Raw genomic sequence first — 27942 nt, forward strand, 5'->3', positions numbered from 1 at the left:
TGTGGACCAACTACGGCTCTGTGAACAGCAAAAATCTGGAGGATAATGAAGTAAATATTGGCCTCTTGGACCCACAGTAAAGCTGCAGTTGCTTCAGGATCATGTTGTTCGAGCTGCCGTTGGACTAACTTCGCCATTATTTTCTGCTCTTTTTTGGAATTATGACAAACTCACTGCAGCAACATTAGCAGTTGGAGGGAAGGCTGAGTAGGAGGTGTACCATCCAACTTGATTAGTGTACAACTTTACCAGCTGACAGGAGATGATTATGTCGCTGCAACGCACAGCAGCTGGAGGACAATTACGAAGCTTAATTCTGGAGAGTAATCCACAGTTGTGCGTAGAGTCTGACATATAAATACTCTTCCAACATATTTTCTTACAAGAAAAGAAATCTGCAAACAAGCATCCCAAAAAGACACGCGTTTGCAATGCCTCTAAGAGAGTAACAAAGTTAACACAGGGAGGAGGTTGGGGTCGGTGGATGGTTCACAAAAACGTAAGACTTCTAGGAGACGACTATTGACACAGGATGTCCTTAGAAACTTAGCAAGTCCATAATTACACCTCATAAATCATAATACTGGGGCATCAGATTTGGACACACTTCTACAATATGTGTTGTTTAGAGGGCAATAACAGACATCAGACTTTCTACTATTCAACAAAAATTAAATAACTCATTGGTCAGGTGTAAAATGCAATTCGTTTTTTTAAAGCAAATACAATTTGATTTGATTTCCATGCATAAACTCACAACATTGGTTTCCACCAATCCATTGCCTTTACTCCGTCAGTATACATTAAAACAGACCTTCCATCTGATGGCACCACTGTAAAATCAGTATACCTCACCCATATTCCATCACAAGAAGTATTTTTATGCAAGGCAACATCAGGCTGGGGATTGCTGTGACAATAAAACTCCGTCTGTAGCCCACCATGACTGATTTAATGTGGTTGACAGCAGAAACAAGGAATTTTATGGCACCGACAAAAGGAACCGTATTTAATGCAGATTAGTTGCATCATTTCCAATAACAATGCATCATCTTTTTGCATTACATTTTTCACTGTACCTCCGTTTACTCAATTGATGGTAGGGAAATTCATTAGAAATAGGTACGACAAAGTTATTTTCTGCAGGAAAAAGCAGGAGAACTCCTCAAATGAAAAACATTCCTGATGCTTTTTCTTCATTATGGTTTTCTTTATTTAAGTATAGCATGCAATGCAAGACTTGCTTTTTTTTTAGATACATAAGACAACAAAGTGGCCAAAATGTATTTAGTAAACAGCAAGTCCTAGCAAGAGTAAATGCTTTGTTCTTTCTAAAAAGGCCAAATTTAAATTGAACTACATCACTATTTTTTTTTCATTTTATCAAAGGCTAAACCTGACCTTTTCAGTGATTTTACTGTAATCTGTATGTCCACCAATCTCATACAATGGCTTTTTGTTTTTTTTAGACCGTCATTATGCACGGATATGGTTGTGGCGTGGAAAAAAGGACCTTTGATAAATGGATGTAATATTTAAAGCCTTGAATCATTTATGACCTTGAGAGCTTACTAGTGTGCTTACCATTGCAGATGTGAGAGACCCATCATATAGGCCACAAACCCCTGGAGTAAAAGCACAAACCATTCACAAAGTTTTCAATCCCTGACTTGCAACCTCAGCTCCCATTAGGGAATCCTTTCCCGCATCCGAGAAACCTGGGAAAATGTGGAGACTCCTAAATGAGATACGAAGGCTTTCTCGAGTTATGCAATGATCAATTTTTCACCGAACAATTACAGTCACGTTGAAGCACGGCTCAAGCAGTTGCCTCAGTCCTTACGCATTAATGGGGTCGCACATATGTAAGATCAAGTGCCGGTGCATTTACGACTTGCTGCGACAAGGACACTGCATGAAGAAAACCTGAACAGCTTGCTGGTGTGTGGACAGACAAGGCTGGGATTTTCTCATCGCACAATTATTATGTGCTCATCCCCCCCCCCACTTCTCTGAACAAGAGGGTTTGGGGGGGGGGTTTTGCCCCAGAATGTGTGGAGTCTGCAGAACATGTTAATATTTTGTTTGGCTGATTAACTTAAACACCAGTACAACTCTGCTAAAGCTATTCCCAACAGGGTCAATTACTTGAGAAATGCCCTCAAAGCATGCAGCTCCTCCGCCATGAAACATTGCATCATCATCAGCCAATCGCAGGGCAGCATTCATGGGGGCTTTGTGTGGCACAGACCTAGGGAATAGGCAGGTGCATGAGAACTAAACAGTGACTCCACAAACATGACGGCGTGCTGCTGTCAATAGCACACGCTTAAAAGCTTAGAGCAACGGTTTGGTTTAACTCATGTTACTCGCAATCGGATTCCTACTTAAATAGACTTCAACAAAGGGAAGGACATAATGAGGTTCAGTTGAGGTTGCATGCTAGATAAATATCTGACAGGTTCATTATGATATGAGACGGTGCAGCCCACCTGTCTTTGCTTTCTGCACTGAAATGAAAAGACGGCAAACAGACTGGCTCAGCAGCTGGTTTTCAAACAAAATCAAAAGCATCTATCTGCTAAATTTCCTCAGCTCACATCAGTTTGGTACTAAATGCTATGATTCAAATATGAATTTATCAATGTCAAACCAATGATTTACAGGTTTATCCTCCCACATGCCTACAGTGTTCTCACCCAGCTGCACTCAGTGTCTTGTCAACATGTCTGCATCAATGTCAGGACAAATCCTCTACAGTTTTCTGGTCAGATTCCGAACATGTCAAAGAAAAACAACGGCAGGCTGCTGCGGACGAGGGGTCACTACATTTCCTCGCACTTTCAGGAGTCGTCTGACTGGACTTGATTTCTAATCCAGTAAATCACAACATATAAGACGCCTTCATCACTTCATGCTGTACCTCACGTCTCTGCCTGCTTTCACACACTATAACATCACTTTAAGTAGCAGCTTCTCAGCCACTGCAGGCCCCTCCTAGACACAGTTCTGGCTTTGCCTCGGCAGAGAGGATCAGCACATAGACAGACATGTGTGTTGACATAAACCTCAGCTGAACATACCAGGTGTAACACGGAGGCATAAAGCTAGCAGGATCTCCAGTCTGTGCACAATGGCAACGTTACGATAAGCATTAGCTCTCTGGCAGGCTAATACTGGGCTTAACGCTCGACTCTGCTTAATCTATTCTTTATGGTTTAGCCTTGCAGTGTGAACTGGTAAAACTCTGTAATGGGCTTATAAACATGCTTCTATTTGCAGTTATAGGCAGCGGCGGAAGCCTGACTACTAAATGTAAATTGGCCAACTTGGCAAAGCTAAGCCTGGTCTGGCAATTTGCTGCCCCGCTGGCGGCTTGGATGCAATTAGACCGGTCTTTGGCTGCATTAGGTTAAATTAATGCTTTCAATTGCCACCAACAGCTATGACAGCCCTGAATGCCGCAGGTCTATACCATCAGAAATCTATTGTTTCAGCAAATTATTCAAAACTGCTGGAATAAGAACTCAGTGCTCAAACATTCGGTCAACCCCATTGTCCGTTTTTAGATAAAAGCCACCCATGGGTGTGCATTCAGCCTAATCCATGTCAATCCCTCTAAGATAGACACTGACTACAGACAGAACTCCAAGGACAAGCTTTACAGTGATAAAGCAAAAATAAAAAAATCCAAAGTACACGCACAGATCTCTGGCCAGTGCAAAAGGTCTCATGCCACTGCAGCTCATCCCTGCCTTCACCTGAGCCTCAAAGCGATTTCTTCAGCATTTAAAGAGACAGCTGAGAGTGTCTGACAAAAGAATTCAAATATCAGCTGGGAGAAGAGAAGCCGTTCAAAGGTCATCTGCACAAACAGGCAAAACACAGCAGCCAAAAACTGACCAGACAAGTTGAAGGCGCCAGAATTCCACAGTGAGCAGAGAAATAAGCTCAGAAGCAAACAAGTTGGTTTACTGAGCCACTGTTGAGCCTTTACAATCGTTTGAAGTAACAAGCTCATTTGGACATTTAACACTGCATCGCAACTTACCTGTCCATCTGCGAACAAAGCCCTTTTTTGTCTTTTGTTCTTTCGAACTTCCTTTCATTCTTCCCCCGTCTTTCATATCGTCTGTGTCTCGCTTCCTTTCTCCCCACTAGCTACCAGACTGTCCCTTGGTGAGAGGCAAGTAAGGGATGAAGAGGAGGGGAGGAAGAAAGGAGAGAGGAAAGGTGAGGCAGAGTGAGGAGTTAAGAGAGGGAAATTGATGTGGATGAATTCCCTGAGCTGTGTGGCGTGAGCGTTTATCCTTTTCCCCTCCTCGCCTCTCTTTATTTCCTTGCATCTGAAGAGTGAATACTTTCCCTCTGTTGCCTGAGAGATCCTTGTCATTCCAGGAGTGTTTCAACACCCCTCAACTCTATCTCCCTCCACCCAATTCTCTCTCATTTACCCCCTGCATCCTTTTCATTCCTCCAATGTCATTTGTCTTCATTTCCATCATTCCCTCTTCTTGAAACAGGTGTTAAACAGTACATAAATGCAGCATATTCTGCAGAAATACAGCGTACAGACACATTTTCCTGCCTCTAACCAAGAAATGGACAGCCTCATTTCATTTTTCCACCACAGCTCCTTCACGCTGCATAAACTGCAACTGGTATTTCACCAAAGGGAGCGTAAAACTGTGCGAAATACAGAGATTAAAAGAGAGATAAAGGGAGGATGAAAACGAGAGAGAGAGAGGCCCGAAGGGGGAAAGCAAGAGCGCCACATGAAGTAGTTGACCCACCCGGTTCATCCAACGCACACTACCATCCCCCATTCACTCAAGGCAGAGCTGCAAAGTCGCCTTATAAAGCAATCACAACATCCACCATTTTTTATTGATCTTGTTCATCTTTGTTCGGTCTCATTCTTACACACACACACACACACACACACACACACACACCTTGAGTGCTTCACTTCTCAGAGGTTGTCCATGTGGCCGACGGCGGCACCAGCAACCACGACGCCAACACACAATCACAGTTTGCGCTCAACTACACACAAAACAAAAATCTCTCTCACCAGTAATCACCTCCCTCTCTTTCCTACACACACACACACACACACACCCACCAGCACCACCTGCTTCACTGATGCTACTTCTGCTCCACACCAGCCCCCTCCCATTTCTCGCTGCTCCCACACATGGTGCCTCCACCCAATGTTTCCACCGTCCAACATCCCCCTGAGCCTCCCCCTCTCCCTTTCCCCTGGGTGCCTCAATCCGAACACTGCCCATTAACTGATGCTACCTTTACAGCATCATCCTCCTGAAGCAGTGCCACTCTCCACGAGCCCCCAGCCCAACCCCCATCCCCTGCTCTCTCTCTCTCTCTCTCTCTCTCTCTCTCTCACAGAGTGTGACAGGAGGACAGCCAGCTGGTTGGATAGCACAGCCACAGAATCCCAAAAAAAAAAAAAAGATACCTGCTACACAAGTATGCATAGAGATAGGGTTGACATGCCTTGGGATGGTGCATTGCCCATGCTGCGACACGGACCGCTGCAGCTGAAAGTGATCGCGTTTCCTGTTCCCCCTCCTCTTTTTTTCCTCTCTCCTCCTCCCTCCTCCCGATCCTCGCTTTCTGTTCTTCACAAAGCGTTGGGTCTCTCCTTCCTTGCGCCAGTCCCCGCACTCCTATTCGCTCCTCGCCTTTTACCGTCCTCCTTCCCTTTGTCTCGCTCTGGCTTTTTCTTGCCTCCGCTGGAACCTCCTTCGCGAGATGGCTGTGGTCCAGCAGCGGCGCTCCTGACAGCACTGTGTGTGTGTGTGTGTGTGACTGCGAGCACGTGTGTGTGTGTGTGTGTGTGTCGGGGAGAGGTTGGTTGGTTGGTTGGTTGGGTGGGTGGGTGAGAGAGAGAGGAGCGATGGGCGTACTCTTCAGCGGTATGAGCTTTGGGAGACTGTGCATGCCGGTGCAGGATGCTCAGCCCACAGCTAAGAATGAAGCACAAATTTTACCCATGATAAATTCACACTCCCTCACCCACTCTCTCTCACTTGCTCTCTCCATGCCTTATTTCCTCCCCATTACACATTATACTCTCTCCCTCTCTCTCTCTCTCCACTTAAAGACACAGGCGGCAGGCGCTGCATTGCTCCATGCCTAAGGCGCATCTCATGATATGGTAATAGAGGGGAGTCCAGAGACGTGGCCCTGCATGGGGCTCCGAAGCTGAGCCAGCAGGGGGTTGGGTGGAGAAATGCTTGAAGCATCTATTGTACCGGGAAAGGGGTGAGGATCCGGGAGGCTGGTGTCGGTGATGTGCGAGAGAGAGAGAGAGAGAGAGGAGAGAGAGGGGAGTGAACACTTGAAATATCCCCTTGTGACAACAGCAGCTAATGATGAAGCTGTGATGGGCCAGAGGCGAAGTTGTAGTGGATTGGCATGGCAACCGGAGCTCAGTGGCAGGTTGGAATGACGAGAAGGACGCCACAGGAGGGCGACCTCAGCACCACTGTGGCCTGCTGCTCTGCCCTGCTGCTTGTTTGTCTGCAAGCATAAATTATTCCTCCTTTGAATCCTGACACCTGTCATCTTCATTCCCCAGCAATCGGAATCCAATGTCATACCAGCTATTAAAGAAATAAATCCAAACTGACATTAATCATGTGTAAAACTGCATCTCTTGGCTGATAAAGGACAGAAAATGAGCTACAAGTAGCTAGAAGAAGGAAACATATGGAGAGGACAAACAAGAGTTATGGATGAGAGTTGGAGAATATTGCTGTCAAACAGAGTGAGGCTGTTCTTTGCTGTAGCGGGTAATGGGTGTTGATGAATTAAGAAGTTAAGAGGGCGGAAAAGAGCGAGGGAGAGAAAGTAAAATGCCAGGAGATGGAGAGATAAAAGAGGACAGAGGGCCTCTTCGTGATGAGGGTGATGAATAATATATGATCGGGCTGCTCATGACTTACACAGCACACTGGAGTGTCCGTCATGTCCAGCCGGTTCACGAGCTCAGGGAGAGGATACATCAGCCTGTCAGGTGCAGTCTGTCCAGCTGGAGCAGAAACAAGCCGACAAAGCCTTGCACCAGCACAGATTCACAGATTTTTTTTCAAGTTAAGGTACGAGATGTTTACAAGATTCCTTTCGCATCTCTAGTGTTTAAAAGCATCCAAACAGAAACGTCTTTTAGTTTGGGTCCTCAGAATGTAAGCATGGAATTTCTGTTTATGATTTGTTTCTTGTTGCTAATAATGGGTACGCAAAATTTTCTCATATAAACGTCAATGACGGTAGGAGACAGACCAGTCAACACACCTTGTCATTCACTGCTTTTTATTTATTTGTATTATTTTCTACACTGTTAGATTAATACTGAAGATTAACAGTTTTTTGTTTGCAACATAATTCCACATGTATTCTTTTAGAGTTTTGATGTCTTCAGTATTAATCTACACTGTAGAAAATAAATAAATAAAAACCGCTGAATGAGAAAGTGTGCCCAAACTTTTGACTATATTGCAACATAATGAACTGAATAACTATTTGGAATGAATGAACATTTCGAAAATGTTTTGGGTGATTTTATAGTTCAGTGGATCAACATAGAAAATAAAGACTAATTTAAAAAGCTGAATATCAGCTGAAGATTATTTTGAGTGCAACCTGTATGGTACCTTGCTCATACGGTGTAACACTAGCGATGGCATTCAGAAGAGTTTTTCTTTTTGGAAGGCACTTTGGCAGCTTTGTGATGCTTAAATAAAGGGTCAAACAAATAAGCTGCGTTGCTTTGTGTACTGGTAAAAATTGTAAGACACTGCCAACAGAGTAGCTGTTTTTGGTCAACAGCATCCTTTCTGTAGCTGCTGCCATTCCACGCAGCTGGCTAAGGTTTCAATATTAAGGTCAAAATAATAAGCAGTATTGAGATCATGATTAGCTCTTTTTTATCACAGTTATTTATTGATATTAGAGAGAAAATACTCTTCTTGCATTTTTGCATTGCAATAAACAAAGCATTGCTTTTGCTTTCATGTTGTTCTACATTCATGCCAATGTGCAAATCTGCATTAAGGTTCTTCTTCATCTGAATTTATTGCATCTCCTGGAGGCAAAATATAAATAAAACTGTACCCAAAATGTCTCACTTGCAGAACATTTGCTAATCAATAGACACCACAATTTATTGATGTTCCCTAAACGCCTATGTATATCTGATGCTAATTAGATGGCTGTGCACAGAGAAGCCTCTAGTCTCCACTCTGTTATTGCATAACAGCAGGCGACCAAAATTTACTTTGGAAAGTCAAATAATGCACTGTAATGTCAGATTTACCCTGCTACATGGCTGTTTTATATATCAGATTGATCTGTTATAATGTGTATTTAATTGCAAGAGACTAAAGTCATTATTAGGATTCATATTCCATGAATTGTGCAGCTATACAACTGACATTATGTTTCTTTTTGCAACCAAACATTCTCAGTGTTTCGGTCCTGTTCTTTGCTTATTTCTTGTTCTCATGTAGAACGTGTATGCCAACAACAAACTCTGCATCTTGTGAACAAAATTTCGTGAAACCAAACATCCTAAAAATAGAGTAACTATGTGACAGACTGCTCTTGTAGATTACAGAGATAATCAGAACCATGCAAGGTGCTTTTTTTGTATCAAGCAGCAACACAATTTGTAACATGATATACGCGAGTTCATTTGCCTTTCTTGACATAGCACTTCCTGTGATGTGCACTTAGTAATCTCGAAGCTGAAACTATACACTGCAGGCCTGTGCATATACCATCTTTATCAATTTCATGTGGGGGAAACAAAAAGTTAAAAGTTGTTCATAGTGTGGTTACTGTTTTACTGTGGTGGTAAATGAGGGAATTATGTTGCCAAGCAGACACTGGAAAATGCATTGTATGATATTTGTTTTAAAGAAGCACAAGTAAACTTCCCCGAAAGCACAAAAATCGCATGAAAAGCGACAGACTTCTGCTTACGTGTGAAACCTTCCCAGGTATTTGTTTTCATACTGCATTTTCAGCTGAGCCCAGATATCTGCCCATGAATATTTAATACGGGATATGGGATAAACAGAAGGGTGTATGTAAGGAGGCAAACAGGGGAGAAAATGACACCGCACAGTGAAACATGGTGGGGGGGAATTTTTAGGTTTGTTTTGCCTAACGTGCAGTTGGACACCTGTACCAAATCAGCTACCCTTATTTTGGATATGAGGAACCTACATTTGAGTATTGCATTGCCAAAATAAAGGACACCGTTATCTTACACTAGTATTAAAGCACATTCCCTGGAGCATGGTACTCCCCAAAACAAGACATGTCTGGCCACACAGAGAGCCAAATCAACGGTGCATTCAGGCGATCATGATCAGCTCATACAGCCATAAACTTCACCAACATCTCAGCATCACAAAAGATCACGTCTTCCACTATTTACATTGATCCTGCAGTGGCTTTTCATCACTCCATTTCCTGTGATATACAGTGTGTTGACACAGAACGTCTCACTCCAAGCATGCGTGCTTGACAGGGAAAATATATATATATATATATATATATATACATATATGCCAACTTTAAGTTTTATTACTCCTTATATACCACTGCTGTGAGGCCATATTTCATGCTGTGTGCTTGTAAACATGCATAAAGCCGCCGCAGTGGGTCTCATAGATTATCAGCTCAAATACACTGCAGCTGGCAAACTGAGCTGATTGCTGTCATCTGCATCATTTGTGAAACCGCTAACCACATTCCTGCCCGATACATCCTTTAAGGAAATAACACTGGAGATCAGGGAGGGCCGACGCTTTGCTTCAGGGCTCGTATATTTTACTGAGCAGCAAGCATTGCAGAGGTGCAACCTGCTGAGTAAGTAGCTCCGAGGAGCTGATGAGCACACCGCCACTGTTTTCTCATAAAATGACAGCTGCTGTTTTATTGCTGGCTCCGGAACTGACCATATTGCAGAGCGGATGATGAGGACGCTTCGTCTAAAAACGATGCAGCTTTTTTTAAGACCACAAATTTTAGATTCTTGGAGGAAATTTTTGGGTCCGTCCCGAAGGAGTTAAAGGAACCCAGTTTGTCCTGGTTGTCCTCTTTCCTTCTCTTCATCTCAGCTGTGAGAGCTCATCGACCCAGAAACCCTTCAGTACATTCGGTGGCACAATAGATCTGCCCTCGCTTCAGTGGAAACCGGCCATCTGAGGTTATTAGAGGGGGCTGGGGAGGAATGTCAATGATGGCGTGACTTGGATGCAGGAAGACAAGACAACCTTGGTGGGCAGGAGAGAGGTAAAGGTGTGCTTACTGTATATAGAAAACAGAAGTGTCATAGCAGCTCAATCATGCCAACACTCCATATGCACATAAGTACACGGCTGCGTATGTTTCATTATGACCTTCAGACCACTATCCAAAGGCACTGCACATACAGAGCCACTCCTCTGCATCCAAGGATAAGAGGTATAAGCGGAAATGTCTGCAACGATGAAAATCACTTCTCTTCATCTGCCGTCACCCTTCAACACACACTGAACCACGACTGTTCCAATTACAAGAAAAACATTTATCATCTAACCATTTGAAACGTTTGCACAGCTAGTTCACTTCATCCCTTTGAAATAACAAAAAACAATAAAGACAATGAGCCACAGCCAAATCACAAAGAGCGGCCGTAGTGATCGCCTGCCAAAAACTGCTTTAGATACATAACCCGACACCGACTTTAATGTGGAATCTACAGTGCTGTGTGCGGTCTGGGCAGGTATTACTATAAGGCCATTCCTCTGAAAGGCACCCGAGCCCACCAGGGAAATACACTGTGATTATCAAATATAGTGGGGCCCCGGAGCAGCGGCTGCCCCCTGATGTTGATAAAAAAAAAAAAAAAGTCAGAAAACCACTTGAGATGCAGCAGCAGGCCGAAGCAGAGCAGCCATGAAGCAGATAAGACTAAAATACATAAGATTCACAGAAATCCCTGGCACAGACTGAACTATGGGCAAGACAGCAGAAACATTTGCATCCCTAAAGAGAATATAAATGAATGAATGAATGAATGAATGAATGAATGAATGAATGAATGAATGGTTCATTTCAGTTACAAAACCACAGCAAACAAAAAGAAAAAAATATAATACATTCCTACAGGAATTTCCTTCTCTCACAAAAAGAAAACAAGATAAAAAAAGAAAGCAAAAGAAAACAAAACAAATAAAAACCCCAAAAAACAAAGCCCCCCAAAATATATATATATATATATGTATATACAATAATAGCTTTTACAAGTTCTGTAACCGAAAAAGGCAGAAGCCGATTCTTATTTTGCCCATCCTGTACAATCCATAGCATCACCCAGCATATCAGTAATGCATGAAATAAAAGACACGAAGAAAAAACAAAACAAGATTTTACACTACATTAGCCTTCTTAGTCATTTCACATTGCACTCCTTTATTATTGTAATATGCATGACTGCTCTCTGCTCGAGACCAAAATAAAAGGTAGGAAACATGCTGCAAAAGCACTAAAAGAATAGCCAACACAAGTTAATTTATCAAGTTGTTGCACTTACACACAAATTTGAGGCTTTAACTAATCAGTTGAATGTGAAAAGATTTTCTGACACAGGAAATGGGTGCAATATTTGACAGATGTTTGACTTATGGGTCATTCCAGAATTGGAGGACATTTGGGCCAAATTCCTAACCCTAACCCTTTAAAAAACAAATTGTCTCTTTTACAATTTTCTGCTACATATTTGTCAATAATAGGTAAACTATCAAAGGCTTGATTGGCTCAGCTTATAGAGCAATAGTAAAATTTTTGTTCCATGTTTTATTTGTTGTTTGCTAACCTTGCTCTAATCACAGGAACAGGGTTGCTAATCCATGCTAATGTTTGCGTTTTCTCAGCAATAGAAGCCTGATATTTAACTAGCTGTTACTGCTGACCAAGAGGACTTCCATCAGTAAGAGGACCAAACTTACCGATGGAAAAAAAGTCAAGAAAAAAGTACAAAGAATTTCTCTTATCCTGATAATATAACAGGGTTGCATGAGACAGAGTTAGACATTCAATCAAGGCTGACAATGTTATGAAATTATGAAAAATAAAAGACATGGCTTTGCTCTACCCATTCGTTTGGAAAACTGTTTGATGATGTTAATTCCAGTGTATCATGTGATTCACTGTTGTCTTTTTCTTCTGAAAAGGTTATGCTAACAGGCTTGTTGTGGGACGCGTTCCATGCAGAATATTTATTATTTAAAATATTACACTGATTAAAAAACAGTTCCCACAATTACAGGAGACATCAACCATTTTATTTGAGATTCTATTTGGTCATCATAGGGGTGGGACAAGAGAAAAATGGCATTTTACTGGGAACTCCAGACTTATGTGGTGTTTTAAAAAATATTTTCAAACATTCTTTCCTCTTATTTATTTATATATTTTTTTAGATTTGTCTCAGGACAAGTAAATTTACACAGCAACTGCTTGTTTTAGTATTTTGTATGTGGATTATTTGAAATCTGATGGGTGGGACGTAAAATGTCCTCCAATTTTGGAATGACTTATTTTTATTGTTCATTTTTCTTTGGTCTGAAATTGTTCAGACCGACTGCCACTTGTGCTAACATGGCAATATTTTCTTTTATCTTCATCAAACTTCGAATCTTTCAGTGTAGAAGAAGATCTTTCCCTCAAAAACTAGCAACATAGTGGATTTTATAGGGTTCTTTTGAAGAGTACAGGGAACATATTTCAAAAGACGGTGATATTTCATAAACATTGTCAACCTGCTTTCTATTTCTGTGAAGTATCACTTCTAATCAGACTGATCTGGGAGGCCATAAAACGATATACTCGACATTTCTTTCATTGTGTTGCATTTATTGAATGTTTTGTTGTGATGTCTGGAGTTGGCAGCTCATCCAGCACCATTACGCACAGTAATTAGAACAAACAAACTCCTACCTTAGGCCATAAATACTCCGCCATGGCTTGTTAGTGGCTTTGAGGCTGACAGCTGACCGGGGGACTGATAAGCAGCGGAGCATGCGCAAACACATCAATTTCCTCGACAACGTGTTCCTGGAACAAGTGTTTGGGAAATGCGTAAAAGCAGCCATGACAGCTGAAATGGATTTCCTCACCTGACAGGGTGCGTTGGATATATGTCGCCTAACGCACCGTGTATCAGTTCAGGCGGGAGTGCTACAGTTCTCCCATGACGCAACGCTCTCTGTTCTTCCAAAATGAAGATGTTGCACGTGTTTGGACATTAGGACATTTACAATTTCTGCTAACTTGCAGTGTACTTCATTTGAGAGAGAAGTATTGCATTTTTTTTAAACTCCACCTCACTTATATAGTCCTATTGTGCTTAAAGGTTACATTTAATTTAAGCTTTTACATTAAAAATAAATAAAAAATAAGAAAAAAAATAAAATATAATTAAATATTAAAAATTAAACAAGTGATTCCCAAAGTTTTTGGAACGTGAAAAGTTTACAAAAAAGCAGTTTCGGATTTCTGTGAACCCAGACAGAAAAAAAAAAAAACAATTTTAGAGTCGCTGCACTGACTGCCTGTCAGCTTTAGAATTCATTTTAAGATCCTTTTTGTGGTTTATAGAACTCTTAATGGTCTTGATTGACCTTTAAACCCCTCAGATTTACTGATAATGGCCTGTTATTTGTACCTAAAGTCAGAAAAATGAGAGACGTTATTGGGGTCCACATCATTGGAAGCATTGTATCATTTATTTGTCTATTTATTGATACATTTCAGCATATTTATCAGTCTTTTAACACTTATTTAGGGGTTATTTTTGTGTGTTAATGTATCTGAGGCATTTCCTCACTGCAAATTTCTGAGATTTATTTCACATAGTATAAAAAACATAATTTATTGGAGGAGAGTGGTACATAAAAAAGTTTTTCCCTTTTTGTTCTGTAAAGCAAATTGTGTTACATTCTATTTGTATGAGAAATGCTCTTTAAATCAAGTGTAACTGATTGATTGATTGATTGATTGATTGATTGATTGATTGATTGATTGATTGATTGATTGATTGATTGATGAGTTTCTATTTCCTTCTAAATAACTATTGATTAGTTTCATCTTAAATAGAAGCTAAAAGAGATAAACTTGTGCAATATTTCACAACACAAGCAGAGATAAGAGAAAAAGAATTCAGTTTGGTGTGGCAGTAGCTTTGTTTTTCTTCCTTCCTGCCACATTAATCATGCCAAAGCGTCTGAGATTAATTGCGACCCTTCCGAAGGAGCCAGACCGCAACATATAATTAGGAATAATGGACTTCTCTTCTAACAGGGTGCTTTTCATTGCCCTACCAGTACTTTGATATAAGTAAAGAATCTGAATTCAAGATCCCTCCACATCTAACTAGGTCCTCCTATGGATCACCATGACTGTTCATACAGTAAAACCTCAACAAGAAGTTGAAGAGAAAGTTAAAGTTTTCCATCTCATTCAACGCATCTACATTTATTGGAAACATTTTATCCATATTAAAGGATTTTGCTCATTTCTTGTCTTCATAAATTCAGCTATGTAAAGTGAACGTGTTCTTTTCTTGGCCTAAGTGTTAATCCACTGCCAATCAAGTGGACGAATCCTGTGTTTCCATGGCGATGTGAAAAGCTAGAGACGGCTGGTCTTTTAGAAAGGTGTAGTGACTAGTGAACTCTTTTTCTTTGGACTTGTGCGTGGGCGGGTGGACGGTAAAATACCAGCCCAGCCTCAGGCACACTGCTGAGCACCTTCTGTGACTGCTGCATGCCAAGCCACCACTGATGTTAACACGTACAAGCATCCACAGCGGAAATGAAGATTTAAAGGCCCACATATGTGTGCTGCAGCAAACATTTACAGCAATTACCCTAAAACAGATACGCAGCTTTCCTGCCCTTTTACAATTCGTTACCGCTGTCCCCTTGATTGATCCTCCTCATTGTTACAGCTGATCAATGAAAAATAATGGCCTGGAGCCTCTCTCTCCCGTGGGATGGAGGTCATCAGTGGTGGACCAATTACAGAAAGCCTTTATTTCACTGAAAGTAGCTCCAGAACAATGTAAATGCATTTGAATGTAGATGAAAGGCCTGACATATTATAGGAAAAATGTGCTGAAAGGAGTGGATGTGCAGAAAAATAACCTGTGACTGGTTCATTATTAGATTGTTCATATGAATGCACCATTACACAAGCAGCGTTTACCTGTTTCCTTGTCAAGTCTGAGGGCATTTTAATACTTTAAGGGTGGATAAATTATAGCCAAGCACCCTTCAAAAAGGTAAAAAGATGAAAGTCTAGAAAAGAGGGAAAACACAAGGTTTTGCCATGAAAACCTGCTCGCATCTTTTAGAATTCTGCCAAATATTTTCATTATTTCTGAAATACTGGAGACTTTAGCCTCTTGGGTCTTGGGTCTACATTTGAAATGTTATGGGGGAAAAAAACAAGAACACTGTTTTTTTTTTGTCACATGACTAAAAAGATCAGGATCTGCTGGTTTAATCTTTTAGGAGAGCGTCGAATTTTATAAGCTTGTCTGATGGTTTTCATGCAAAAACATAATCTGAAAGTAACAAGTGATTAAAACAGTCAGACAAATGCAACCGATGAAAGCCTATTACAGTTTAAATAACGTAGCAGTAAAACAGACATTTTAAAAGGACAAACCAAACTCCAGTACAGCTGTTGAGTAAATGTACTTTCTATGACAGGAAGTCAGAGAGAAATAACAATGTTAGCACAAAGAGGGATGCTGAAAAGTAGATGTCATGCTGGGGTGGGGCTTAATGTGCTGTGAAACTACAGAGTGTGATGTCACACTCCAAGGTGAGATTTAGCGGTGGAGCACCTGCCAAAGGTCAAGTGCAGCACCCTCTGTGTGTGTGTGTGTGTGTGTGTGTGTGTGTGTGTGTGTGTGTGTGTGTGTGTGTGTGTGTGTGTGTGTGTGTGTGTGTGTGTGTGTGCAGGGGAGAGTGTGAGTCTGCATATCTTATTAAAATAATTCCAGGTTATTTCAGCTTTTATTTGATAGTCGGCAGCATATGAGAGAGATGGTTCACAGAGATGGGATAGATGGCAAATATGTAGAGCCGGTGAACGTGATTCAGATCCATAGTGGACCTCAGTGTAGACACAACTACAAAGCAGGATCTTTCAGAATGACAGTATTACAGGATCAGGTCATAATTCCAAAATAAAGGTCTGCTAATGCAAGGTGAGAAGAGATTTCTCTTCAGTGTGATCACAGCTTCATCTTAGCAAATAAAAATTCGAACACCATCTCCTAAGCTAAATGAAAACCTGCATCACGGTCCATGTCAGGTCCCCTTCTCTTCCTCTGCCATGTCTGCTCTGTTGCTCTCTATAAATACATAAGGTGCTGTTTCCAAGGTAACAACTCTATGGAGAATTGGCCACCTGAATTTCAGACGGAGCGGAAAAGGAGGGTGAACAGTGGTCTGCCGGCTCTCCGACCGTCAGGAATAAACCCTCATCTTCACCGCTGGTGTCCTGCAGTGAACGTCAGCCTTCATCAGTCCAGTTCTGCAGACTACAAGCTCTAATACCCCGGGGCCTGTGACAGCTCGGCCTGTCTGAGAATGATTTCCGTGAAGGTCAGGACAGTGTTTGATGTCTGATCTGAGGCCAGGTGGATCATTTCATTCACAATTTTGTCATTTAACTTCTCTAAACTGCACCTAATGCCCAATTTATGTGTGTTATTATGACATGTTGCAACAGCGACATTTGAAATAGGTGAAAAATGTATTCATTAAAGAACATTTTTAGTAATAGAGGTCTAATTTCTCTTTCCTAGAGATGTTCATATCTGTCTGATGTTAAGGTGAATGTAACAAACTGACGCTGACTATTGAAAGTATGATTATGGTGAGTGTGCCCTCCAGTGGTTAAAAGGAGGAGCTACAACACCGCATTTAATCTTAAAACACTTGGAATATTTGACATTAATCCTCATATTTGTGCAATCATTATAATTAACAGCGGTAGCACCAGTTCTGGCAATCATTATGATAATGAAGCTGATTTATTAGCAGTTTTTAGAGACTAAGACAGCAGTAATTCTGACATTTTGGGCTTTGAAACAGCCTAGGAGGATAGATTTGGTTTTTTAGCCAGCTGATGGACAGGTGGCTCATTCAGGATTAGGAGTCAGAGAAGAGTCAGCACATTTTACTGGAAAGAAAGAAAACTGCTTTACATGGAGTCTATGAGGAAAACAAGAACAGAAAGGACTCTCATACTGACACCTGCTACATCTTTAACCCTCCTGTTGCCTTCATTTACAGGCACCAAAAAAAAAATGTTCCCTTGTCTGGATAAACTCCAAAACTCAGCAAAATATTACCCAATTTTTTTTTTTTTAAATTGCAAAATCTTCAGGAAGAAAATTCCAAAAAATCCTTAAAAGTTTCCCTTAAAAAATTTTTAAACCCAAATTTGGCAAGAAATAAAAATAAAATAAATAAATATAATGTAAATATTTTCAAAAAAGGAATAACAACCTTCCCAAAAAAATCCTAAAAAATATTTAAAGTGATTCCATATATATATATATATATATATATATATATATATATATATCTCAGTGAAAGTTCTAATATTTTCTTTGAGAACATTCAGATTTTTCCCCCAAATATTCTTAAAGAAACATTTGTTTTAGCATTTATTTTTTTGCACAAAAAAAAAATTCCCAAAATGTTGAAAATGTAGAAGTTTTCACTGTGAAAATATAGTTTTTTCCCTCACATTTTCAAACTTTAAAACGGGTCAATTTGACCCGCAGGATGACAACGGTTATTACTGAAAATATTAAAATGTAAATTTTGACGGGAGTGGCAGAAATCATGTTGAATCCAAACTACGATTTGCCCGTAAGTGAACTGTGAAGGAATTCAATTGCCCATACATTAAAGAGGCCCACCAAGGATGGTGTACAATAGAGATCTCTTTATTATAGTGCATTTATCAGATGTTACAAGATGAGTTTAAAAAAAGCGTAAAAGGTAATTAAGAAATACATATGCACATACCATGTCATTTGTACAGAAACAACTTTGGAAATTAAAGCTTCACATCTGAACAAAGGTAGGTGGATGATGTCAAGTCGAAATACAGGATTCTATATACATTTGTATCTCTTGCCGTTTACCAGATTATGTCTCTACGAAGGAAAAATAACATAAAAGGACAAAGAAAGCCAAAAAGATTAGTCATTCAGTTACACGACTTTCAAAAGATACATCTAAACATCCAGTTGTAGAAAAACAAAAAGGGAACATGAAACTCCCTTTTGAGGTCAGCGTGATATTATGACCTTAGAGTCATCTTCAGTTAGTAAGGGGCTGTGTGTTTAGTAATCATGGGAGCCTTTGGGATCAGTGGGTGCGAGTGGAAACTATTCTGTTGCTGGTTGAACATTCGTACTTGCACATTGTAACTGTCTGCTGGTGTAGAGCGGTGGCGAGGGTTATTGCGTCGAGATAAACTGCTGTTTTCACACTGGCCTGTGTTGTGCAAGCTGATGGGGTTGTGCAAACTGTATAATTGGATGTAAATAACAACACGCCCTAGCTGCATGCACAGAAAACACCATGAAGCCTGAAGCATTTACAGAGCTGATTGATGCACTTCTGATTAAAATGTACCGTCCATCACAGCGCTGACTGTGTGGTCAGAAGTATGTGTGCGTACGCTGGAAAACACGAGAACCGGCGAAACCAAAACCGAACTGAACACAATGAGCCCCTTTCTGAGGCCAACCAATTGGTCCCGAGAGCGTTTAACTCAAAAAGGAGGGCACACCTGGCACGTCAGGCTCATGCTAAAGTAAACCAGGTCATGCAAGACTAACATTATTATAAAAAAAAAAAAAAACAATAGAAAACAGACGTTAACCCAGGGAACTACATACACGAGAAAATCTGTCTACCAGTAAATATAAAGCCAGAGTGGGAGCAACTCTAAAAACGGGCCTCATCGTTCCAAAGGACCGGGTGTAACGAAAACCCACACAGTCCCCCCGAGGACACATGCATCCACCAAGGACGCAGTAGCTACACTCACACTCCTCCACATATGTAAACATGCGCTGCAACATTTATTGCCGTTTGTAGACCCAGGCATAATGGATCTTCTAATCCTGTGTGTGAAAACCACAGGACCTAATTTCAGAAACAAATTGGGACTGAGCTGAACTTTAAAACTATGGAGAAACTTCAACAAATGAGGAAACTTTCTCTACAGGAATCAGAAAAACTGAATGTCTGACTTGATCTTTTTGACCCTTGATGCCTAAAATTATCAAAAGAATGTGAACTGCTTCAGGATGTCAGATCTCATATTTTATTTGACCAAACATACAGAGGTTACATTTTAGTTTACTGGGTGTCTTTGCAGGCTAAATCAACAGTTATCAAAAAGGCCTTTATGTTACTAGCAGATATAATAACGGAACTATTACCTTTTGGTTTTTTCTCTTTGCAAATATATTTTGAGAGACGACGCACAGCACTCAACATCTTGCGCTGGTCTTTGCTTTGTGAAAACCAGTACCTTTGGATGTGCCGGCACTGGAGGAATGAGGTGACTTTGAGAGCTAACTGTGTTCAAGGCACAGCAGGGCTGCTCCCACTTAGCTCGCACACACATGCATACATTCATTCAAAAATGCTCATCCAAACACACCCGTACAGTACACAGATGCAGGGGGAGCACTGGCCAAAGGTCCAACGCTGCAGAGGAATTAGAGAAAAAGAGAGGAGAGAGTGAGACCGAGACCAGTGCTGTCTCCCAGAACACTGCAGACTGAGCTGACAGACAGGGAGGCGGAGTGATGGATCATTTTGCGTTCTTTAGCTGGCTCGAAAGCCAGTCCAGACCCTCGTAGAGACCGTCTCCACTGGTGGCGCATGTGGCCTGGATATACCAGTTGCGCTGGCGCAGGGAGTGCAGGGTCAGCTTGTCTGTGATCTCAGCTGCGTTCATGGCGTTGGGCAGGTCCTGAAAGAGCAGAAAACAAAACCCCTCATTAACAAGAGGAACATTCCACGTTGGGATTGCCACAGATTGGTTTGAGGACTCGTTTGTTAATCCTGCCTAAGTTATCTTAAGTAGCAGTGCACTGTGAAATAAAAGCAAAGTAAGCAGAGAGCTGAAACTGTGGCCGGCATTCACATGACTCGCTAAATGCTGAACATGTGACTGCAGTTGCATGGCGTGAGTTGGGAACTCTGCCAGTAAGCACCAGGACAATAGATCCATGGACCAGTCTTGTGAGTCTTCCTGCATTGTTACTGGTGAATTATTCTGTGTTGCCCTTCACTTTAACCTTAAACTTTCTAAACTCCAAAATCCACTGCTACATTTGAAGGACATGTTCTGAAAAAAAATCAAATAAAATGACACTATCATAGCGTGAAACTGAAAGCGGGAAGAGTTGTTGGATCTTCAATTTTCCAAGTCAAGTAAAAGTCAAATTGTGATATTTCTTCAAAATCCCTTCACCCTAAATGTCTCATTTAAACTTCTCAGCGCAACTAAAACGTTCATGATTCTGATACAAACAACAATCACACGACAGACATTCAGGCTCAGGTTCCACTGAGTTAAAGTCTTTCATGTATGTTCTGTAACTACTTCTTATGCTGCAATATGATCTAAGTAATGTGTGCAAGATGAGGCACTTTTAATTTAGTTTCTAGACTTATTCAAAATTAAAAGTGATCCACATAATCCAGTCTGTGCTTTTGATATAAGTAAAAAGCCAAAAAGAAATCACATTGAGGAATTCTCAATAAGCCTACATGTTCTCATCTAAAGTCAGTTTACATACGGCTAAAAAATTCACCTGTTTATTGGCAAACACAAGCAGCACGGCATCCCTCAGCTCGTCCTCAGCCAGCATTCGCAACAGCTCTTCCTTCGCCTCACCCACTCGCTCCCTGTCGTTACTGTCCACTACGAAGATGAGGCCTGAAAATGGAAAAGAGGCGAGGTTTGTATAGCAGAGGTGGACAGGGGTCTTCAGCCAATAAGGGGCTGATGTTTGGATGACAAAGTGGAAACCTGAAATGTCTCTTACCTTGTGTGTTTTGAAAATAATGCCTCCAGAGTGGCCTGATCTTGTCCTGACCGCCAACGTCCCACACTGTAAAACTGATGTTCTTGAACTCGACCGTCTCAACATTAAAACCTGCAGAAGAAGGGAAGGGGAAAAGAGGAGTGAGACAAGAGTTTGACATGTCTAACTGGTCACACTGTGCAGCCTTCAAGGTATCCGTCCATGTGTAGGTTAAGCTATAAAATTCTCAGAAATGATGCAGGAGAGGCCTTACCGATGGTAGGGATGGTGGTAACAATTTCTCCCAGTTTGAGCTTGTACAGGATGGTAGTCTTTCCAGCAGCATCCAGTCCTACCATCAGGATCCTCATCTCTTTCTTGCCAAAGAGGCCTTTGAACAGGCTAGCGAAATTCCCCATCCTGGCTCACCTGCAGAAAAACACAATATTGAGCTGTCAGGTTTCTGAAAATGTGGTACCAAACTGCAAAGAATCACAAAGACAATGAACGTTTTACCGTCTCCCCAAAGCAGCCATCGTTGCTGGCTCAAGAATAACTTCAGGGTTTTGTTTCACTGCACTGTTGCAACAGGCAGCACTAAACACTAAAGCTTCTGAATTGACAAATCAGCGAATTGATTCGCATTTCTTTTTTTTTTTTAATTACCGATCGTTTCTCTTTACATCAGGTCAAAAAGTTATTTGTTTTTGTTCCCTGTACTCATCATTATGTGCATTTCAATGACTGTAAAAAGTACTTGTCATTTCCCCAACTTCCTCCCAGCCGTTCTAATGAAAAAAAGACAACAGAAAGTTTGCTTTTCAAGAATGCAGAAGCTGTGAGTCTTCCACAAGCAGCTAACAAGCTAATGATGATGAGGAAGTGCTGAGGTAAACAAGACTCAATACAAACCATTACCCTCATCTTTCTGCTGCCTTATGACAAAGCAGTGCCAAATTAGCTACTTAGACTCTGTAAAATTACCACATTTAGCATGAGACTGTCAAGCTATTACTACCAACTGGCAATTACACTCCCTTTTCACAAGGCAGAGCATAAAGCAGAATAAATCCGACGAGTTATGTTGCAAAAAAAACTAAACAGAAAGACAGAAACCAATGTAAAATAAATAAACAAAACACAGTTCTCCACACATAAACTACCATCTACGAAAGAAAGATGAAGAACTTCGCAATTAGTGAATAATAACAACTTTACTTATAGAGTATCTTTAAAACAACGCTATAAAGTGCTTTTTTTCCCACTATCTGATTAACCTATTGGTCTACACACGATCAGAAGACAGTAGCAACCCATTAATTTCCTAAATCGGCTGCTGTACCTGTTTTTCGCAACCTCCTACCTGCGTGGATGGAAGGGATTTAAAGACTTTTGCACAATGTTTGTTGACATCGAAAAGACAACATGTCTCAGCTGGTTTTGCTCAGCTGTCCGATACAATGTGTGTGCAAGAGAAGACTGCAACAGAGACAAGCACCAATAAGCAAAACAGAGCACATTCTTCATGTTCAAAAGCAAAAAGCAGGAATGTAGAACGAGTGAGTCACCATTCATGTTTTGGATAGTTGAAAACGATGGTCAACCTAAACTACACTGCAGCTGCAAAGGGAATATTGGTTAAAATCAGAACTGCCAATTGTGAAACATCTTTCTTATTCCTTCTTTTATTTGAATATTTTTTTAAGATTTGATTCTGTAAACTTATCTGGGAAAGCTTAGAGGAGAGTTTTAAAGAAAATGTTCTAATTTTAGTATTTTAGGAATATCCTGAAACAGGCCTTAAACCACTGACTAGAGTGAAAAACGTGAAAATAAAAAGTTTTTTAAAAAAAACAACATTGACTAGATGGCTGCTACAAAGCCGGATGTTTGAATATCGTCTGTTACACAGTAGTAGATTAGCAACAGCAACTCTGGTGCTTCATTTGCGTCTTCGCAGGATGCCTTCAGGGGCTGTATTAAGTTGTAGGTCACAAGCATTTTGAAAGTGACCAGCACCTATCACACAATCACTGCAGTTAGCTATGCATGTAAAATAGAGGAAAAGAGACTTGAATAAAAGAATGCTTTGGCTCATAACAATGGGTGTCCAGTACCAGTAAACTGTGACAAGTTAGACGGTAAGTTTCCACCGCTGAATTGATTAAAATATAAACGTCTGTTGATAGGCAAGACAAACAACTGAAAAACTTACTATGTAGAGAAGCTGTTAGTGGGAATGCTACGATGCAGTATTTCACAGATACACTATGTACTTGTGACCAGCAGCTGAGGCTGATCATATGGCAGGAACACACCAAAGTCAGACCATTCCACCACATGAAGAGGTCCTCAAACTACCCATTAAATGCACCATAAAAGTTAACGAAGGTTTGTTTGAGTTAATCAAGTCAACTGTAAACAACACCAGCAAGTTAAGGTGAAAAGTCCATCCGTAAAAGGGCTTGATTAGACTAGATTGTAGAATTCACAGCTATGGCACACATAGCCTCAATGGATTAGAGGTAAATGGAAAATTAAAGTAACCATTACCTCGCAAGCTACCATGTATTTCCAGACACATACTTTTTCATACAGGGTTTAGCACTCAACTTTTCAGACAACTGAGGAAGTGCTGTCAAATAATTAAAAAGTATTTCCTGGAATAAACAGAACTGACATGTTCCTGTTACTGCAAACAAGATGAGATATTGTTCCAAGTTTTGGACAGTATGGGGGAAGAAGCATTAGAAGTTTGGGAATTTTTAGGCTTGAATTAAAACTGACAGGATAATTTTAGGACATCTTTGCAAACATATAAAAGTTGTGTGTTTAAACCTAAGTCTTCCATTATTTAAACAGAACTTTTACACCCAGTTTGTCCCCCTGTTGTATTAATGTGAGGGAGGTAACCATCCATTCAAATGAGTAGAATCAATGTAACTCCAAATCAAAACATAGATGGCCTACATAGATAGAAAACAGAGTGGCAGCTTGAGGAGCAGGTATATATCTTTTCCATCATTCAGTGGATTTCTGTGTTTCATCCAGAGGGTTAGAAGAGTCCTATAGGAGCTGAGAAAAATACTCAGAATAACTTAGTGTCTTTTTTTAATCAAGCACAATTTTTAAATTATCTTTTAAAGTAACAGAGTCACTTCTACCAGAAAGATTTTAGTAGGAAAAAATGTGCAAAATAATGTCTATGGAGCAATAAAACTTAATCTATTTCTTAATAGACCTCTTCATCTATTAATAGATGAACAGGTCATGTATGACTTAGCAGGTGTTCCAGTTTAACTGGTAATCAGATGTTCCACTGGCAAATTCGCCATGACCAGGCCTGACTGTGTGTGTGAAGTGTGACGAGATAAAGAAGGCCTCGTTGAAAACAAACATCACTTGTTAATAAAGTCTATATACAAGGTTGTTCAAAAAGAAAGAACCGTATTCTACTCAGTCAACTTTTATTTCCTGTCTTACAAATGTTCAGTGTGGCCACCACCTGCAGCACGAGCAACATCAATGCGATAAGAAAATTCCTTTCTTATGCTTATCAGCATATCACGATCCCCTGAGTTGATCGCTGTTGTTATTCGATGTCTTTTGATGACCTTCAACATCAAATAATGATTGTGGGTAAAATACTTGTGACTTGGCTGGAGTTTTCTGTTGCTTTCCCTTATTAAAATATTGTGTAATGAAATTGGTTCATTCCTTTTGAATAACCCTGTACATGTCAAAATCTACAGACGGCAAAACTAAACACGTTGGCAAAAAAAGAAAATGAAAAAGAACAAGAAGTTTCACCAAACTTGGACCGCCCGGCGACACAGATGACCCCTGTGACCTTGAAAATGAGGTCACGGTCACCAAATTCGAACTTGACCTGTGTCTTATTATGGTACACCTGTGTACCAAATATGGTGAGGCTACATCAATATTTTATCGAGTTATCGCACGGAAACCAAATCGTTACAAACAAGCAAGCAAGACCATGCAGCTGAAAACAATACCTTCCGGCAAACACACATATTTATCAAGTACAGGGAGAGGATTCTATCCAGTGGTATAAATATACGACTAGCGTCTTCCTCGTGCCACCAACTGATTTGACAAACATCCCGCTTCATACGTTTAGATCCTTTTCATACCGTCACTTGTTTAACACCTAATGATGACTCATGAAACACGCCTATGTCAACTGGTGATAGTCACAGCTTAACACTGGCAAGCGCTGCCTATTTAATAACGAGCCAGAAAACTAATTATTGTCTTACCGAGCAAAACCCACAACACAGAAGCACATCCACTGTTGTGTTGTGTGTTAGTCTGTGCATTCACTGGAGCAGATCCAGAGTAGAGCTTCAAGCTTTACTGGGGTTTGCTCACCAAAACACACAGCAGTCTTCCACCACTACAACACACATTAGTTTGATTTGCATCAAGCTAAAATGCATAGGTACAAACTCACGCCACATTGTCAACAATACGCACTCAGAGCAGTCAATGTGGATCAAACTGTGAAACTTTTTTTTCACTTCTTACAAAATACAATAAATGACAATTCACAAACTCGTTTCTCATTCCTACTCAACCACCTGCAAAAAAACGCATATCTTTAGCACACTTTTCACATGCTGGCAGACTGCTTTAAAACTGACTAAAGACATACTCCAAACAGTATAACCATACTGAAATGTCTTTACAGTTTTAAACAAGTGTTCACAGTAAAATGAAATACCGATCATTCCAGTGACGGAATGATTGTCTTCATACACCAGGGCAAGTTTAGAAATGACGTAAAACACTTTTAAAGCCACAGAAGGTGTGGCGTTAATGAGAATTTCAGGCCAAATGCAGGACATTGGAAGACTAGAATACTTAAAAGTCCAGTACAGTCCGAGTGATTATACTACGCAGGTGTTCTTTAATTTGTGTTATATTATTGTAATCCTTGTAAAGTTTTTTGTTTCATTTTCCACAGGTAAAGTACCACATCCAAAGATATTAAAAAAATAGCATAACGTGATTAATTTCTCATTCCCTCTTCTAATATGTAGTCTACTTTAATACAGTTAATAAAGTGAAAGACTTTAATCTTATTTGATAGTGGCATCTTGATTAATGTGAAAACTCATTCAAATGTCAAACATAAAAGTTTGCCAGTTAAATAATGGTACCTATTGTTTGTCTTTTTTGGTTCATGCGTTATGAGTGGAAAGCTATAATTAACGACTGTTAAAAACGCCTTCCACAATGACTTTCTGGTTGTCTCTCGTACTGACACCTGTAACACATTGCAACTTATAACTTATCTAGCTTATAAGATAACTGGATGGCAAAGCATATCTAGAGTTGTTTCTACTTTTCATTTGTGATGAGGTTGGAAATTGGAAAACAAAGATTGAGTTAGAGTTTGAGCCAGTAATTTATACATTTGAAGGTGAGATTTGTGTGGCTTGAGAGTGAATTGCATGGTTTGAGAGAATTTGATCTGATGACATGCTCTTAATTCACCTTGGCCTACATATAAATATAGCTGCAGAGTCCAACAGGAATATCTGTGGCTATAACATCCATATTTGATGGTAGTTTAATACTCTGTAATCGTTTGTGGCTGACTGGTTAAGGTGAATAACTCAAATATCTTGGCTTTTTGAAAAATTCGAATATCCTTTCCTCCTTTATTTTTTTTTTTTAAATAATCTCTGCGGTTTACATTGTCCTAAATGACAGGAGGACTGAACGTGTGTGTTTTCACTGAGTTTTAGCTGCCACAATTCGACGAATCTGCGACTGAGAACATCTCGAGTTCTTCCCGCTGGCCTGGACCACAAGCAAAGCTCACTAACAGGATCACCAGCTAAACTGGAACGCCAGGTTTAGACACCCACCCTTAATCAGCTCTGTGACTCAAGTGTAAGGTACGAAGATGAAATGAGAAGTACAAACGGATTTAACGATGCTATGACAAGTTAAACATCAGCTTCAAGCTGACTGGTCTTTGATATACTTCAAATTACCTACAGTGATGATGCTGTTAATCTCAATCAGTTGAATATCGCAAATGAAACCAAATGCTGGGTTTACGTGTTTATTGTTTGTTGATTGTTATTAAAGTGACACGGCTGAGTGTCAGTAGCTGGCACTCAGTAGCTGGAAGGCTCACAAATTTTCATTTTCTTTTAAATTCGTGTGAGAGCTGGCAGTACAGCTGAAGGAGAAGCTGACTGGTCTTAACGATAAGTGACAGCTCGGTTATGTTAGCTTGCTAGCTTCGGCATCTTTCAGGAATCAACACCAATTTAATGCTAACATTTGCAATGCAAAAGTTCATACACACTAATAATAACTACCACGTGTATTTTCTCATCATACTTCATCAAGGGTTTTGTATTCATCATTCAATTTTAAAGAAATTAACTTCCAAAGCCGAGATAGTCGTGCTAAAGTTGAAGTGCTAAGGAAACAGCGAATGAACTTTAAAGTATCCGGCTTCAAGCTTCAGCAGCTTAAAACTAACAGTAACACGGAAGACGTTAACGGTTTCTTGGCCTCTACTACTATGTAAATGTAAATTATATTCCCGAAACACACCCGTTTAATATTTCTAAATTAGATTTTTACCTTTACTAGTGCTTCTCGATCCTTCTCCGTCGGTCCGGTCCAACAACAAAATGGCGTTTTCCGGCGTCGTCGTCTTCTTCTTCTTCGTCATCATCTTCCGCTTCATCTTCTTCTTCGTTACATTTATGGTCATTGCAGCTGTGAAAATT

General features: G+C 40.4%; 2 protein-coding genes across 11 annotated transcripts in view; both read right to left on the reverse strand.

Moving 5' to 3' along the window:
- The window catches only part of srcin1a (SRC kinase signaling inhibitor 1a), a 113480-nt gene extending 107440 nt beyond the window's left edge, over positions 1 to 6040 (reverse strand). For 3 of the 10 annotated variants that reach the window (XM_051941588.1, XM_051941596.1, XM_051941587.1), the window contains exon 1: positions 4052 to 4585. In XM_051941588.1, the coding sequence (XP_051797548.1) occupies positions 4052 to 4127 (76 nt within the window). In that variant the 5' untranslated portion in view covers positions 4128 to 4585. The other 7 variants (XM_051941594.1, XM_051941591.1, XM_051941595.1 and 4 more) reach the window with 5 other exon arrangements.
- An 11996-nt stretch (positions 6041 to 18036) lies between these two features.
- Positions 18037 to 27921, reverse strand: arf2a (ADP-ribosylation factor 2a). Its single transcript, XM_022204655.2, has 5 exons — positions 27794 to 27921; positions 21438 to 21592; positions 21185 to 21295; positions 20951 to 21075; positions 18037 to 20103 (listed from the first exon to the last, which is right to left on the reverse strand). Exons 2-5 carry the CDS (start codon positions 21580 to 21582, stop codon positions 19942 to 19944), a joined length of 543 nt encoding a protein of 180 aa, XP_022060347.1. The 5' UTR covers positions 21583 to 21592; positions 27794 to 27921; the 3' UTR covers positions 18037 to 19941.
- Positions 27922 to 27942: the final 21 nt, after the last annotated feature.

The sequence above is a fragment of the Acanthochromis polyacanthus genome, chromosome 21 (assembly GCF_021347895.1).
Source record: "Acanthochromis polyacanthus isolate Apoly-LR-REF ecotype Palm Island chromosome 21, KAUST_Apoly_ChrSc, whole genome shotgun sequence".
Classification (NCBI taxonomy): domain Eukaryota; kingdom Metazoa; phylum Chordata; class Actinopteri; family Pomacentridae; genus Acanthochromis; species Acanthochromis polyacanthus.

Coding starts and splice junctions, on each gene's coding strand:
- arf2a (XM_022204655.2), bottom strand. CDS start 21,582: ATGGGGAATTTCGCTAGCCTGTTCAAAGGCCTCTTTGGCAAGAAAGAG. Junction 21,296..21,437: donor TACCACCATCCCTACCATCG/GTAAGGCCTCTC, acceptor CTTCTTCTGCAG/GTTTTAATGTTGAGACGGTC. Junction 21,076..21,184: donor TTATTTTCAAAACACACAAG/GTAAGAGACATT, acceptor TTCCATTTTCAG/GCCTCATCTTCGTAGTGGAC.